At 47.2% G+C, this 17,506-nt stretch overlaps 1 protein-coding gene across 2 annotated transcripts in view; it reads left to right on the forward strand.

Moving 5' to 3' along the window:
* The window catches only part of ENPP6 (ectonucleotide pyrophosphatase/phosphodiesterase 6), a 109,157-nt gene that overhangs the window by 79,238 nt on the left and 12,413 nt on the right, over nt 1-17,506 (forward strand). For both annotated transcript variants that reach the window (XM_014839488.3, XM_044760623.2), the window contains 3 exons: nt 157-298; nt 1,042-1,221; nt 4,192-4,329. In XM_014839488.3, coding sequence (XP_014694974.2) covers nt 157-298; nt 1,042-1,221; nt 4,192-4,329 — 460 coding nt within the window. The remainder of the gene's footprint in view (nt 1-156; nt 299-1,041; nt 1,222-4,191; nt 4,330-17,506) is intronic.

Here is a 17,506-nt window from a genome sequence, read left to right on the forward strand (position 1 = left end):
GAGATCCCACTTTGTTCATTTTAAGGTATCAGCTTCCCATGGCCCACAAGGCAGGGTTTGGGTGGTGTCAATGCCTTCACAGAGGACTGTGGGTGAGAAGGGACAAAGTTGGCGGGGCCTCCCTCAGCGGTGCCTCTCTCACCCTGCTCCCTCCAGGAGTGGCCGGGCTGACCTGGCAGCCATATACCACGAGCGCATCGACGTGGAAGGCCATCATTACGGCCCCTCATCACCTCAGAGAAAAGACGCCCTCAAGGCTGTAGACACCGTCCTGAAGTACATGACCAAGTGGATCCAGGTGACCGAAAACAAGGACCACTGGGCTAACCTTCCCTCTTGTCACTCTCTTTCTGTCTCCTTGACTGTCACACTCCTCAACGTCTTCCTTCTTACTGTTGACAGCTGACTAGGCCAGCACAAGGCTTTGGGTGGTCTCTTTTCTTCACACAACACCTCTTCAGGTACCAAGGGACCCCTCGTGTTATAGCCAGGCCAGTGGATGGAAATGACCCAGGTCTGCATTGTTACCTGGCTTAGCTGGTGAGATAGCCCAGCTCTTTACCAAACCAGGTAAGTCTGGTGACCACCTTGGCGTGGGCATAGGAACCAGACCTGACTTCTGTCCCTGATTCTGCCACACGCTTGCTGAATGATTTTAAGCAAGGTATTACTTTTTTAAAACTTCCCTGGGCTTTACTTTTCACATCTGTAAAATGGACGAGTGACAATGCTCATACTACCACACAAGTTTGTAGAAAGAACCAAAGAAGATGGAAACAGAGAAGATACCTTACAGGGCTAAAGCTCCATATGTATTATTTTTAGCCCTAATAGAGTGGGGCCTGGGCGCTCACATACCCCTCCCCACAGTGCTTCTGAGGCGATTTTGAATTGTGTCCCCTCAGGGCAGAAGAGTAGACGATTAAATTCAGAATTGAGAAAGTATCCTTTCGCCTATCACTTGCAGTTTAAAACACTTCTTTACAGACTCCAGAGTGTGAGAGCATCTGTCTCTGTCATGACCACCTTTGTCGCCCACAGGAGCGGGAGCTGCAGGACGACCTCAATGTCATCATCTTCTCAGACCACGGGATGACGGACATTTTCTGGATGGACAAAGTGATTGAGCTGAATAAGTACATCAGCCTGAGTGACCTGCAGCAAGTGAAGGACCGAGGGCCTGTTGTGAGCCTCTGGCCAGCCCCTGGGAAACACTCTGAGGCAAGACGGCCATGATGTGGGGAGAAGGGCCGTAGGAGGGGTGAGGGGAAGGGAGCGAACATGCCCTCATTTGCTGTCGCATGGCACTTGATCTTGTCTGTAGCTTTCATGCTGAAATACAGAGCCGTGTCAGGAGCTGGGGCTCTGGGCGCAGGTGACCCCCTTTGCCACTTACTCGCTGAGTGACCTCTGTCAAGCTGTTCATCCTCCTATGTCTCTGTCTTTTCTTCTCTGAAATGGGCATAAAGGTCCCTATCGCACTGAATGGTCGTGGGAATGAAATGAGATGAAGGATGTGCAGTCCTTCTCATGTTAAGAGCTTAGCCCTTAGCCAGCCGATTTTATTATTTGGCTAAAATGCAGCCCTTCTTAGGCAAATCTGGGGAATATTGGATGCATGCGTAGAATCTTCTTTCTCTGGAAGAAAGCTGCCAGTCTGATCTATTTTCGTCAGGGATCTGGACATGAGAAGGTGTTGAATGGAGGGAAGCTGAGGCCGCATGCCCTTGGTCAGTTCCTTATCTCAGGAGCCACACTGCTTGGGTTCAGATCCCCGCTCTGTCATCAACTGGTAACCGGGCAGCTCCCAAACCCGGCCACTCGGCTGCTTCTCTGTCCTTGCGTGTGATGATGTCTTCGTAGCCACCCGCTGAACAGCTATAAAGCACATAGAAGCATGCTGGGCCCACTGCAAGGATGATGTATGTGTCACTTATTATGATTATCGCCATCGAAGGGGGACGCGCCCAAGAGGGTAGGATGGAGTTCCCCACAATGTGCAGATGTGGGACAAAGCTCTGCTCCCCACGGTCACTGCCCTCCGCGAACTCAGCACCTGAGATGACCAGGCCTCTACTTGCCCTTGTCCTCGATCAACAATTCAATCTGGCACTTCTTGGTAAATCACGCCGAGAAAACGAGGAGGAGCAAGTGGCACCTTTTTCTGAATGTTTTGCCCCCATGTTGCCTAACCGCCTCCCAGTACAGGCTCTGGAGCTTCTGCCCACTCCCAGAGAAAACTGGTCTGGACCAGGAAGTGAGTCTCTTCCTCAGGGGAGGCCCAGACTGCTGCCAGTGGAGGTGCCAACCACAGGGTGCCAGGAACTGACCTTGGGTGGTCCTGGTGCCTCCACCCATCGTCACGGCAGTGATGAAGTTGGCAGTGGATGGCTGTTGGGATTGATGGAGCACTAGGGTAGGCCAGGTCTCTCTTTGGCCCAGAGAGAGACCCTCCTCCCAACCCTCCCCATTCCCGTATAGGAGTCTGAGATCTGTCTCCTTGGGGTTGAGGAACATGGTTGTCAACAATGCCACTCTTCCCCAGCCTTGTCCCAGTCCCCATTCCCCATGGTCAAGAAGTGGACGTATTGAATATGTTTACGCAGGGTCCCCATGAACTCCCTAAACAGGAAACTGGGAAGAATATTTTACACATTGGCAGGTCCCACAGTAAACGGCTTCTTGCAGAGAAGTTCTGTTTTCCTGGCAAGGAAGATCATCTGTATCTCCAATTTGTCACTGAAGAACGTGCGTCTCCAGAATGCTTGAGCATCAACAGCTTGTGAGCTGGGAAGAGCTGCTTCCAACACGGTGTTTAAATCAGGCAGTTGGTAGATTATTCAAAAGCAGGGGCTCTGTTTGGGTGACAGTTTGTCACGTGATGGACACAACAGTTTGTGAGACCTGTTATGTGTCATCAGATTTTTCATTTATCCAAAATCTTTCTGCAAATGCACCCTACTTTCCTGAAGAACTATGGGTTTTCTTAAGTAGGAAATCGTAACTCACGGGGCCATAGAAACGCTCTACTACACAGCCTGAAGACTAATTATTTTCCAGACTTGAATTAATAATTCAATTTTATATTCAGTTCTACCCAGGATTATACTCCTGATTTGCCTAAGGGCCAACAAGTCAACATCAGCCAACTGATTTAAATTTTAGCCGTAAACATTTAAGCTGCTACTAAATATTGGCAATACGGACAGAGTTTACATCTTCATCATGAAATTAGATGTGTAATTAATGGCAATTACTAGTACTTTTAAGATTCAAGTGTAGGCAGGGCCTGCTCTAGGTCAAGTCAAAGAACAAATCCTCCTTGATCTTGGTAGTATTTAACATCAGGCAGACTGATTTCTCATTTGCCTTTTGATTTTACTACAGCATTTTTGACATAAGTAAGTTTTTGTAATTTGTCCATTAATTATTGTGTAGTTACCAAAAATTTATTATAAAATGTGTGTAAAATATAGAGGATAATGTTACAATAAGCACCTTGTAGCCACTAAACATTTAAGAAAGAGGACATTACCATTACCAGTGATGTCTCCTGTGTCCTCTCCTCAGACCCCATCACCTTTTCTGCCCCCACAGAGGAAACCACTGTCCTAAATTATGAGTTATCATTTCCATAATTCTCTTTAGCTTTACCATATATGTTCTTTAGTTTTATAGTTATTTGAATTTGATATAATAGGATTAATCCTGTCTGTATTCTTCTGCAACTTGCTTTTTTTTCTTTTCTCAAACTGGGATCCACAAGATTCTTCTGGGTGTTCTATGTAGCTGTAATCCATTCATCTTCATTGCTATATAGTATTCCACTGCAGAACCACACCACCATTCATTTATCCCTTCCAGTGTTGCTGGCCATTTGAGATCTTCCCATTTGCAGTCTATATCCCTCTACATGTCTACAGGTGCACATGTGTGAGGGCTGTCACTGTATCCACAGGGATTAACTTGTTAGGCCATGGGGTATGTGGATCTCTAACCTTGCTAGATAAAGCTATCTTGTTTTCTGAGACAGACTAAAGTTTCCCATTTTTATGTAGTCAAATCTATCAGGTGTTTTGGTAATTCCTTTCTTTGGTCTTATAAAGTCCTGTTTCTCCCCCAAGTCCAATACTATTCACATATATTTAAGAAAGAGAATGCAAACCTGGTCATTCTTGGTTGTCTTTGCAGATATACAACAAATTGAGGACAGTGGAACACATGACTGTCTACGAGAAAGAAGCCATACCAAGCAGGTTCTATTACAAGAAAGGGAAGTTTGTCTCTCCTTTGACCTTAGTGGCCGATGAAGGATGGTTCATAACTGAGGTAATTATAAAACATATGACAATTTATTCATTTATTCAAATTCTATCAGATAGCCAAAGATAAATAATCATTCAGCTTTTATACCTAAAAGATTTCGTTTTCACTTAAGTGTCATTCATTGCATTATTTCCTTCTCTAGAGAATTGAAAGCCTCGGTCAGGTGACTTTGAAGACACAGACTGTAGGACCCAGAGTCACGGTTTAGGCTGTGTGGCTCCAGACTCGCTGTATTTTAACAAACGGGCCTTAACTCAATTACCCAGGCATACAATGTAACTTATTCAGTCTAAAGTGGAATAATTACTGTGAACCAAAGCAACTGCGTTAGGCCAATGAAAAGCAACACAGGCTCAGCTTTGCCTCCACCTTAAAGAGAAATGTTTGGCAAATAAAACTCCAGAGATCCAGGTCTCCAGCTTGCCAACTTGATTTTACAGAGATTATCTTGCATTTTGGGTCCAAACCCTAATTGCTTCATGTCTGAATGACTTCAGCAGCCTCCTCCCAGCCTGCCTGGATCCAAGCTCACCCGGCTTTTGGATCGGTTTCTGATGTTGGGCCAGCGTGGGAAGGCCCCGCCCTTCAGGGAAACCGCAGGTCACATCCTGTTTAGAATCAGTTCCTGAAGAGGGCATGGCTTATTGTAGACAGGAGTTTGAAGATGGTTGCAAATAGATCAGACTATAGGGGGAAAGAGAGTGGCAGATGTTGGCACATGAGAGTCGTTGGTCAAGGCCAACAAAGAATGAGACCTAAGACTAGTATTTAATCTGCCAGAGAGACGGCGGGGGTGATCAGCAGAAATATCGATCAGCCAAATGAGTGGAATTCTAAGGACCTTGGTGTAGAAAAATGGGGGTTCCCTGACCTGAAGTCCCATCACTCAGGAGGACTGAGTTGTTGCTGTGTGCTCGCAGACAAAGATAGGCACCTGGTCACTGAGGAAACAAAGCAGACAGGTCAGAAGTGTCAGCTGCATAGCCCCGAGGCCAAGCTGGGCCCTTCTCATCTGCAGACTTTGGTTTCTTATGCCGTGTGATTTACAAGTCTCCAAAGGGTCCCCCTGCACCCTAACGCTCTCTCCTCTAAGAACCAATATGCTGCTCTTCACTTGATCACACTGCAGTTCACCTGAGGGAGATGGGTCTGGCCTCCCAGCATTTCCACTGAGTGTGGTTTTCCCAGGATTTTGCATTGAACACACATGCAGTCAAGCGGTCATCTGGATGGGTGCCCATCCAACTGTATTCCATAAACCCAACTTTCCAAGTCCTACAAAAGGGCTTATATTTTGAAATGTTTTCAATTTAGAAAATGCTAGTGGAATGGCTTTGAGTTTTTAAAAACAAAAAGACGATGAGGGCTAATCCACAGTTAGCTGTCACTCATTTCTTAGCATGACTACATGCATTGTATTTAGCTGAAATCACCACACGGGGAGGCTGGTCATGGTAGGGAGGGAGAGTGTAAGAATGCAGAGGTGATTTGGGGCAATTTATGGGAAAACAGGCTTAAGGAGGGAGAGTGGCAAAGCCAGAGGGCACCATGAAGACCCTGGACAACTAATTGGTGCCATCTCAATTCCAACACAAGAGGCTCTGGACCCCTCCAGTAGGGTGGGACAGGCACTGGTGAAGCTGCTCTAGCCATACGTGCTGTCGGAGAAAGTTCTTTCTGGAAGGTGCACACAGTATCTCAGCAGAAGCACATCCTGCAAGAAGATGCAGGTTTTTCTAGTGAGTGACTAAAACACAGTGATGGGGGACCTGGGGTATCAGTTAAGATGCTCTTGGTTACAAGTCACAGACCACTTGAATAAATGTGCCTTAAATAATAAAGATTTATTATCTCACATAACTAGAAGTCTGGAGACAGGCAGTTCCATATTTGGCTCATCCAGCAACTCGATGATATCAAGGTCCTGAGTCAGCTCTTCTGCAGTTCTTTTGGCTTTCCCTTTGGAGTCACAAGATGGCTGCTGCAGCTCCAGGCATTACATCCCCTTCAGATCATCCTGAAGCAGGAAAGAAGGGGTGTGGCTTCTTGTATATCTCCTACTTTTATTAGGGAGCAAAATATATATCCCAGAATCAGAGGCAGATACAGGTTTGGTGGGACTCTGAGAGTTATAAGGGAGGAGGTCTCTCTCTAAGAAAATAATGTACAATTATGAATATAAAATTAGGTACAGGGACTTGGAACAAAACTATGTAAGTGAGAAACCCAGAGGCTTCTTTAACTGCACTGTAAATCTGCTTCTGCCCAGAACCCACCAGCAAACTTCCCCTTAGGTCTCATCAATCAGCTCATTAGTGTGGCTAGAAAATCCCCGCCTTGGGTCCGCTTAGGTCCAAAGCTCTGGAACTGTGCTGAAATGCAGTCCAGGGGGACACAATCACAAGGCGAAAGTGAGACAGAGGCTTGGAATTAGGCAGACAAGTTTCCTGAACCTGCATCAGCAAAAAAGAGGAGTGAGAGGAGAGCAAGGATGAAGGGCACCGTCTCCACCCTCCTGACAGTGATGGCCCACTCCGAAAGCCCAGTGACGACTCTGAGGATGCCTCCTCCTGCCCCTGGCTGCTTCCATCACACCCTCTCGCTACCTCCCAACATTCTCCCCACTCTGCTCAGGGTCCAAGTACCTGCCCCCCTGCAGGAAACTGGCAAATTGCAGTGTCTTCTGAGAGTGAAGCCATATGATAATTGCACATTATATATTATATTACGGTTATGTGCTGCATAATGACCTTTCTGTCAACGATGGTGGTCCCACAAGATTAGTACCATAGAGCCAAAGTGTGTAGGAGGCTATGCAATCTAGGTTTGCATAAGTACACTCTGTGATGTTCACACAACGATGAAATCACTTAATCACACATTTCTTAGAGTACGTTGCCATCGTTAAGCAACACATGATTTTATATTGTATTATATAATATTACTTTTGTCTGGATCACACAAATACATACATTTGTTTGTGTATATCAGAACTAACAGTCAAGCAGTTAGCAAGGGCTACCCAATATTTCACTGTGTGGCTTAAGAAGTGTGGAGAAGCCACAAGCACTGAAAATAAAAATGCCTAACTATTGGCAATAAGTTGAGCAGCATTAAAATATATATAATTATTTCAAAAAAGAGATTTAACGCAATTATTAAAATACTTAAAGCAGAAAGTCTTTTCTGGAAAAGAAAGAAATGAGAAGGAAGATAAATAGGATGTAAAAAAGATGTGAAAGAGTAGTGTTGACTCACTGAACACGGAGACCATCAGTGGTATCTCACACAGCTTTAATTAGTAATAATGGGTACTATAAAACGGATCTTTGTTTATCACGCCTGGCTCATTAGAAACTTTAGGACTTCTCCCTCAGAGTTTCAATGACATGAACATAAAGTTGTTTTACCTTTTGCAGAAATAAATCTGTCAAGAAAAATCCCTTCTTAAAATTCTGGTCAATTACGACAATAATAATAGCTATCTTGAATTAAGCACCTCGTGGTTACTATTCTAATCTTTGAATGACCCTACATTGTGGATATTGTTAGCCCTGAAAATAACATACCACAACATAAAATGCAACACAAATGTGGTTCTGAGCCTCCTGGCAGCCAAGTCAAAGAGGAAAAGTACAATCAATTAATGTAACTTATGTGTCAGTAATGTACAAACACAAATCTTTCTCAACAAAATCATGGTTGTCCCTGAGTCTTGAGAGAATTTTAGATATCTTTTAGTCACTCCTTTTCGTACCTTAGTTTCCTAGACTGAATATGTTAATCATTTTACTCCTATCCTTGAATGTATGGATTTTTATTTTTAAGACTCACATGTAAAAATTATAATTTCCAATTCTACTTTCATATAACATTGGAGTTTTATCTCTTTGTCTTCTGAAAAATCCTAAAAATACGCGTCCATTCTTTCCTCGTTGTCTTGGACTTTTTTCTCTTCCATCTTTCTGTTGTTTATTATACTTACTAGACTACAGAGAATTGGAAACTCTGTTCCATATCCTTGCTCCTGCTCTGTGCCAGGGCTATTAATCTCCCGCATTCCTATTTGTGAAATCTTTCCCCACTCGGTGAAAGGCCGTTGTGTCTGCTCTGTAACCTGCACACCAATGCACAGCGCATGTGACGGTGTTCTGGGCCGGCCTGCACTTCGCATCTGCAGCAGGCCGGAATCCTCAGCCCTGAGAGCAGTCTCTCTGGGTCTGGATTTGGAGAGCAGAGGAATCAGGTTTTTTTCCTGGTTTAGACATGACTAGGAAAACAGCTGAGTCAGGACAAAGTGATGCTGGTTGGGGCTAATAAAATAGAATCCCATCTCCCCTTCCTTTCTCCCTACAGCTGTCATCCCCAAAATGTATAAGATTTGGTTTTCTTGGCAAAAATGCCCATTCCCACATAAACACCAACTTATTGCCACCAATGTAAATTTTGCAGACTCTAAGACAGCTGCTCTAACAGGAAGACCTAACTGAGTTCATTTTTGTGTGTGGTCACTTAAAGAGCTGTCACTGAAAAAAGATAAAGACAGGCAAACAGATTTCATTTGTCACCTGGGATTGCACAGTTAGGTAGTGTGACTGCTGACGTTGCCATATAAAAGCCAACTCCCCACCCAGTGGCTGCCCGGAGTATGCTTCCGCTCCTATGCTCTTTAATATACAGACTGGATTTCCAAATGCTGCCAGTCCTTTCTCTGGCCTCCCCTCCTGCAAGGGCAGAAATCTGAAGGTGTTCATATTCCCAGAGGACTAAACAAGAAGAGGCAAAAGACTGGCCACCTGCTTAGGTTAAGCCCCAGCCTGTCACACCTGCCAAGCTCCTTTCCTCAAGGATGGAAATAGCGCTTCCTAACTGATGCCCTGCCTCCTCTGTCTCCCTAAGATCTGGCCACTGTCCTCTGGAGACCTTCTCTTTCCTTGTCCTTGCCAGAGGATAAGGTTCATACTCTGGAACATTCGAGCCATGCACAAGGTGGCCCACTCTCCCAGCCCAGGGAGTTTCACTCACCTGTGCTCTACACCCATCCCTCCCCCAGGGGACGCCTGGAAAGGGGCTGGGGTAGACTGGGTTGTTACAACATCTAGAGTGGTCCAGGGCCCCCGGGAGGCAGGTCCAGTGGTGCTAAGTTGGCATATGAGAGATGCCAATGGCATATGCGATAGTCAGCAAGAACACAGCAAAACGCAAAGTGGGGAAATCCTGGGCACGGTTTCCACCAAACTCAGGTACCCTCTTCCATCCTCCACTGAGAAATCCACAGACCTAAAAAATCACTCACCTACAAATTCAACAAACATTTGATGAATGCCTCTTCCATGTAATGATCAAAGTCCTAATTCCAATTAGAGCAAGGAGCCGCTGGGAGCTCCTGCCCTCATGGAGCCTAGAGCCCAGGGAAGGAGCCGAATATTAAATAAACACGCATGCCATACAAACAAACAAATGTGCAATTACAAATCACACTAGGTGATATCGTGGAAAAAGAGTACTATGAACAATACTGTCTAGGAGGCGATGGAACCCAGTTTAGAAGAGAACGCAGAAGGTCTCTCTGAGGAAGCGACCTCGAGGCTGAGACCCGAAGGATAAGCAGTCATCGTTCCGGCAGAGAGCGGGGTTTGCTTTCCAGCCCGAAGTTGTGGGATGCTCGAAGAATCTGAGGCAGCAAAGAGCTTGGAGAATTGGAGGGACTGAAAGAATGGGCCGCTTGGCCGAGCGTAGGGAGTGAGGAGAGGAAACGTCACGTGGATGAGGCCGCCCACGTAAGCAGCGGACGGATCAGGCCAGACTGTGGGAAAGACTTGGTATTTTATCTTAAGTGCAATGGAAAACCACAGGGAATTTGAATGAGGGAGCATCATCATCCGTAATCCTCAGGATAGTTTAATTCATGACTCATAAGAAAAACAGAGTTGAGGAACTGAGACTGTGAGCAGTTCCCCCCAAATTCTGCTATTTCTTATGGATGCACTAACTATCGAGACTACCAATAACATTATTTCATAAACCCTTACTTAGTAATAATGAGTACTGTGAAAGTCATCTTCATTTATCATGGATGATTAGAAACTTTAGAATGAGCCTTCCCCCACCACCATCCCCAAAATGTTTCATTGACGTGTGCATCAAGTTATTTTACATTTTGCAGATAATAAATATATCAAGAAAAATTTCTTTTTAAAATTTGGGTCAACAACAACCACAGCAATAATAGCTATCTTGAATTAGATGTCTCCTCGTTACTGTCTCTGCACCGTGGACACTGTTGTCTCAGTTTTACTGAGTTAACCAAGACTCCGAGTTGTAAGGGTCTTGCCTAAGGTTACAAAGCTAGGAGTGACAAAGCCAGGATTGGAACCCCAATACAGCCATTAAACACTCATCCCATCGTTTTCCAAAGATCCTCAAAATCTTCCATCAAAATGCTCAACGTATTTCTAATTTCATGTTCTGGAATTACGGACTCACCCTTCTGGTTCTCAGCCGAATCTAGAGATAGGTCAGCTCCTTCAGGAAAGTTCTAACATCGTTGTTTATTTTTTTCTTGCTCACGTCACAATGCAAAAACCTCTACACTTTCCCTGCTGCCCACTTCGCCTCTTCTTCTCTTCCTAACCTCCAGCCCTCTCCTTTCCTACCACCAACATGGGCGATTCGCACATACTTGAACCAAAATTTTTATGTTTGGGAAAATGAGTTTTCCAGTGCAAGACTGAAGTGTTGGGAATTAATGGTTAGGGTCCCTAGGTGCTCCATGCTCTCCCGCCCCCACACCTGTACTCAGTGGGTTCCAGTAACATCAATCAGTCCAATAAATAGTCAGTCGAATCCCCAGAATGGCCTCTCCTTCCCTACTCCCATCTGTCCTTTAAGCCCAACTCAAAACCATCTCTTCCAGGAGACACCCAACTCTTCCCTAACTTCCTCCATCTTGGAATTCTCTAGAACCCTGAATCACTCTCCTGGGTGCCATATTTGTTTGTTTGCTTTTGTACCCTTCCTCCCTGGATGGAAGCTCCTTGAGGGCAGGTCTGTGGCATCTTGATCTTCGTTTTCCTCCATGGAATCTAGTACATGGCAGAGGCCCAGTGCATGCTTGTGGAATCTGAATTAATAAATATCGAGACAGTCGGTTCGTGGTTATGTATTGACAGTTTGTTCACTTTGTAGGTCTGTAAACCGGTAACCAAGTAAACAGAGAGGAAGCTAAGTCAGGCCTTTAAGTTTGGCTAATTATTAGTAGCCCTAGAAGAGAGTTCAACAGAGAAGAGGTGTTGAAACCACTGATGGCAATTCTCCTAGCTTGAGTGAGTCCACAGATGGAGGCCACAGGCTGGACACATCAGCTCTTCCCAGTCCCCACTCAGCTTTAAGGGCTAGTTCCTGTGTCCTCTCGTGAACAGTGCCCACCGCATGCCACCGTGCTCAAGAAGGTGGCCAGATGTGGCCAGACCTGGTGAAAGATTTGAAACAGGGTGCTTCATTGTTCATCTTCTGATCCACTGGACTCTTGTCCGAGTGGAGAGAAACACCGCAAATTCAGGCCCAAGCTTCTAGGGGAGGCCGATATTTGCCTCCGGAAGAAAGAGTTATTTTGAAAACTGGCGAAGGGTATAAAATGCCAGGTTCAATTCTGAGGCCTGTGGTCAAGTGGCAGCTAGGCCTGGACCCAAAATATTTGGGGAAATCAAGAGCACCTGCAAAACGTGGCTTCTAAGTTTTAGTGGCAGATGGAGTGGGATTGTCCAGGCCCCACTAACTCAGCTTCAGGAAGCCGGGTGTCGAGTGCCGGAAGCTGCTGGCTTTCTGGTGGCCATTAGGGTCATCCGTGTGAGCTGTCTGAGAGCACATGGGTACCCTCCTCACCCTTGGCAAGCTTCAATAAACACGAGCCTGGAAAAAAGGAAAAAGAAACCCCATCCACTCAGCGCTCTTCAACACTTCACTCTACTCCAAGGAATTCTGCTTCTCTTGATCCCTGCTGACTTCGCTGTCGCCATTTTCCCATTCACACATGAAGCTGTGTGTAGCAACCGGCTTTCCAGGGTAGGAACAGGGTCTGAGGACTGAGCAATTCAACTCTGCTTTAGAAAGAGGCAGCCTTCTAAAATGGAGAAAGAGCAACTGGCAGGGGGACATCTCCTTGCAGTTGTGTGTGGCCCACCCACGTCTTAAGGTTCACAACCACACTGCCACGGGCTCCGAGGAGTCATGCCAATGGGAAGCCACTCAGGGGTACAGGTTAGAATAGCAATGCCACAAAATCTGAGAAACAGTGGTTTGTAATAGAAACCGTCCCTTGACCTTAACTCCAGCAGAAAAACCACCAGAGCCGGCCAAACGGTCCTCACTTCCACAAGAGTTTTAATCGAAGTCACTCCTGACTTGGACATTTTTTGGGTGCCTTTTTCAACCTGAGATGATGTCAGAAGTTTATCGTATCTTCGGTGGTGTGGGAGCTTCCTCTTATAACCGTGTCCTAGGAGAATAAAGTAGATTTAATCTTTATTAGGCCCCTCACACAGCTTCGATAGGTGTTCACATTTTACTTATTTTCATCTGGCCAGATTTCAGTTGTGTTCCTGGCGCCCTAGAGGGCTTGTAAGATGCCTCCTCAAGGAAGGATGGGAAAACTTAGGTCCCTGACCTCACTGCCCTGGAAGAATTATACGCTTAGTGGTTGCAAGCAGGGGTGATGGTCATAATGTTGAACAAGGAGAATGCCAAGGGCACTGGCCGGTGAGACTGGATGCCGGCTGGAAACAGCCAGGAGGGCCACGCCGGGTCATCTCTGGAAAGCAGCCTTGTGTGAGCCGTTCTGTGACTGATTCTGCGCCCCGGAGGCCCTGTGTTCTCTCTGGGAGGCAGGTCCTATGCTGCTGTGATGAGGCCACACAAAGGGGCCTAAGACACGGACTCTGACCTCAGGCTGGCCATCCAAGATAAACACGAAGTGTCCTCAGAAAGGATGAACAGTCATTTAGCACAGCACAGGATAGACGCCAGGTCCAGGGCTGACTATGCATCCTGATTATTTGAGGGGAGACTATTAAACAGATGGGTGCCCCGCCTCACCCTGACCTACTGAATGCAAATCCCCCAAACTGGGGCCGAGGATAAGCTCAGGGCCCTCTTTGCACAGCCAGGCTTGGGATCCAGCAGTGTAGACAGTGAGTGCTCAAGTTGCAAGGTGGGGGTGCCCACCGAGGCCTCCAGTGGGGAAGACTGGAGAGGAAGTCACCCAGACAGGGCAGGAGGAACCAGACAAAGCCCAGCAGCTCCTCTGCTCAGGGAAGGAATCCACAAAGGACGGACTTTCACGCCCTCGGCCACCCCACGAGGAGTCATTCCGGGGTGCAGGGCAAGAGCTGGAGTCCAGATGTTGTCCCAGCACCCGGTGGCCCTCCTGCCTCCTCAGGAGGACGCTTCTCTGTGGCTTAGCAACCATTTCCGGATCTACGCTGAAGATTGGCAACACATGTTAGCTTAGGTGCTAATCTCTAAAAAAAATTTTTACGCTGAGGGGAAATCGGAAGGAACCGGTGAGAAATATACATGCTAATGTATTCCAAAATTGCAACAACAAAAAACAAGTAAATGCCCCAAGAGGTTGCCAAAGCAAGTACCTTGGCCATGTGCACGCAGAGAATAATGAACACAGACTGTTCAGGCCCTTCCTGCTTCTTCCTCTCCTTCCATTCCTCCTTCCACCTTTACCCTCAACCCCAGTCCTACCCCCATTTCACTTAAAAAAAATTTTTTTTTAGAGATTAGCACCTAAGCTAACATGTGTTGCCAATCTTTTTCTTTTTCTTCTCCCCAAAGCGCTCCTGTACATAGTCATATATTCTACTTGCAGATCCTTCTAGTTGTGCTATGTGGGATGATGCTTCAATATGGCTTGATGAGTGGTGCTAGGTCTGCGCCCAGGATCCGAACCAGCAAAACCTTGGGCCACCAAAGCAGTGTGTGAACTTAACCACTCGGCCATAGGCCTGCCCCCACCCCATTTCTGACTGTGCCCCCTAGTCCTGAAGGCTCACCACCAGGAAGGAATCCTTAAATGGAGAATTCAAAATGAGGCATCCAGGGGCAGGCCTGGCGGTGCAGTGGTTGAGTTTGCACACTCCACTTCGGTGGCCCGGGGTTCGCCGGTTTGGATCCCGGGTACGGACATGGCACTGCTTGTCAAGCCGTGCTGTGGTAGGCGTCCCATGTATAAAGTAGAGGAAGATGGGCATGAATGTTAGCTCAGGGCCAGTCTTCCTCAGCAAAAAGAGGAGGATTGGCAGCAGATATTAGCTCAGGGCTAATCCTCCTCAAAAAAAAAACCCAAAAAGATGCATCCAGGCAAGTCTTAAACTTCCTTAACTGTTTTTCTGATTTGGGGATAAACAGTGAAATGTGACTTCTTTTTTTAACATAAAGGATGACTGAGAAAAACACCTAGTCTAGAAACTGTAACTTTCATGTCATAAATATTCCCCTGGCTGTCCATATTCAAGCAAGCCTACGGTAGGCATTTTCATGGTGAGCTTGTAGTGGGGAGCAGGCATCAAAATATAGCGCAGGCGCCGAAATAGAACACAAGTCTATAAACACAATAACAGCCATTGCTCACAGTGTTTCCTTGCATGAAGCTTTTGCTGGTTCCTTCCCGTTAGAAACGATTAACGAGTGTAGTGGCTCATCAGGAGGGTCCTGGCACTTCTATCCACCCATGATACATGGAGGGCTCCCGGAAGGCTCTGGAATGTGCTGAACAAATTATACTCGGTAAGGATTTTATTTAAACTTCCAAGAGAGCACTCAACTGGAGAGACCCACTTGTCCCAGTTTGCATGGGGCTGTCTGGTTTCAAAACCGGAAGTCTTGTATCCCTGGAACTTCCTCCATCCTGGGCAAACTGGGACAGCTGGTCACCTTGTTTGATTGGCACTCCCTCAGGTAGGCGCTGAGAGTAGAGAATTCTCAATTCCTCTCACCTCCTCACTCCTTCCCACGGTCTCAATCTGAGGGCAGCTTTCTTCTGATGCTCTTCCCATGTGAAGTTACACAAGGCCCCCTTGCCTCTCGGGGCCTTCTCTGTGTCACACCTTCCCCTCCATCAGAGCTCCCAAGGGTCCTGTTACTGGGGGACCTCGGTACCTGCCCACCTTCTTTGTTAGAGACTCCTGTGCGACCCCCTCATAGTGGCTCCCCACTGCAACACACATCCATCCACATCCACACACACACACACTCACACAGCCCCGTCCACTGACAGTGATTCTCACCATATGGCTCCTCCTGCTTCCTCTCAGGTCAAAGGCCACCCCAGTGCTCCACCCCACCTCACCTCAGGCTCAGGGCAACCGCTCCTGGTCCTGCTTGCTCAGGGATCAATACACAGAAGCTGTAACCCCTCTTCTTTCCTCACTAAAGATGACCTCTGTTAAGAACAGACTGTGCTCCCCAGCTGTACCTCCACCCAAAAGCCTAGCAGAGTGCCTCGCCGGTTCAGAGCTCAGTGCGTGTTTGTTGAATTGAATAAATAGCCTTTTACATCATTGCCTTCTCCCTGTGCTGGCAGGGAGGGCCCCACCCTCGCCTGGGGCTCCTCTCACCAAGGACACCCTACTCCTTCACTGCCTTCTCCGAGTGGGTCCCCTCCCTCACCTGTTTATTAGTGGGGAACCAGCCCCTTCCAGCAGGGCCCTCATCCGGCCCTTCTGCCACATGCTGCTGAAGGACCAGGTGTTTTCTGCAACCCCTGGGAATTGGCTGCCTGCCCTACAATGTGCTGGCTTTCTTAGTGACCCAAACTTAGGGCTGCCCTTCCTCCTTTACTCACACACACACGCACGCACACACACTCCTCTACCCTCTCTCTCACCTTTGGCAAAATCAAAATCTGGAAGATCTGGGCACCTCCCCAGGATGTCACTAGGTGGCACTATGTGGCAGTCCCTGGGCCTGGTAGAGTCAGGATGGGGTCATGCTCCTTAAGGAGTAGCTTGACGATCAGCAGCCAGGGGATTCCTGCTCCGGAGGCTGAGAGGTCTGTGGCCCCCGCCTCCTCAGCATGGCCTCCTGTGTATGCGCTCGGGAATATAACTTGGGTACAGAACGCAGACACAGGAAGGCAAAGGAGGAACTGTCCACGCGCCCTTCGGAAGTTACGGCGGTGGATGTAACGCGATCCACTCAATCCCTTAGACCAAACGGTTAGCTCCCCAGAACCAGCCAGTTTGTTATTACTTCTTAAAATCGGTACAAACAGTTGTTTCTCTGGAGCAACTTGTCACTTTAATGAAACGAGTGGATTTCCCAACGATCAGACAGATCTCCGATTGCCTTCCGGGCTGAGATGTTCCCAGATGCGTGTGTGTTTGTGGAATTCAGAGTAGAATTTTTAATTAGGTAATCAGTCTTCGTCTCCCCTTCACCTGTCCCTTTGTCACGGGGTACATGTGTGTTCCGTGGGGTTCGGAATTAGCGAAGTCGTTAGTAACAAAATGTTCTACCTGGTGCTTCAGGAATCACGGCCGTGTAGACCATGAGAGGGGAAGCAACACGCTCAATTAGCTGACGAAGCTAAGCTGGGATGTGTTGTGATCGTCACCACAGACAGATAAAGAACAAAAACCAGCACAACAAGCTCGAAATGCAATCTGTTCATGCAAACATTCCCGTAGAAAAATACAAGCTAAAGCGGGAGAAGGAGGAACAAGGGATGAAGGAAACGCAGGCACCCTGCGATGTGGGGAGCATAAGGCCGGGGAGCAATTTATGGGGCGAGGCTGGATGGGTGTGCAATGCGATACGACAGCTACATAAGCAACGACGAGTTCACCCCTCACCCCTCGATGGCTCACACCACCGCTGCATGTGCTCAGAGCGCCTCGCCCCATGGCCAGGCATCTGGTGACCATCCCACAGCCCTTCCTTGAACACCTATCGTGTGGTGGGCACTTAGCACACAGTCCTGTTGTTCCTCCAAAAACTCTGCAAGACAGGGATTATCATCATCCAGCCTGGAAATCGAAGCTCAGAGAAGTTATATAACTCGCCTAGGATCACAGAGTTAGAGAGTGGTGACCTGGAATTTAACTCCAGGCCAATGCAATCCCGAAATCTCTTCTCTGTAGTCTATAACTGACCACAGTCAATGAGTGGAGAG

Source organism: Equus asinus, chromosome 27, assembly GCF_041296235.1.
Source record: "Equus asinus isolate D_3611 breed Donkey chromosome 27, EquAss-T2T_v2, whole genome shotgun sequence".
Classification (NCBI taxonomy): Eukaryota; Metazoa; Chordata; class Mammalia; order Perissodactyla; family Equidae; genus Equus; species Equus asinus.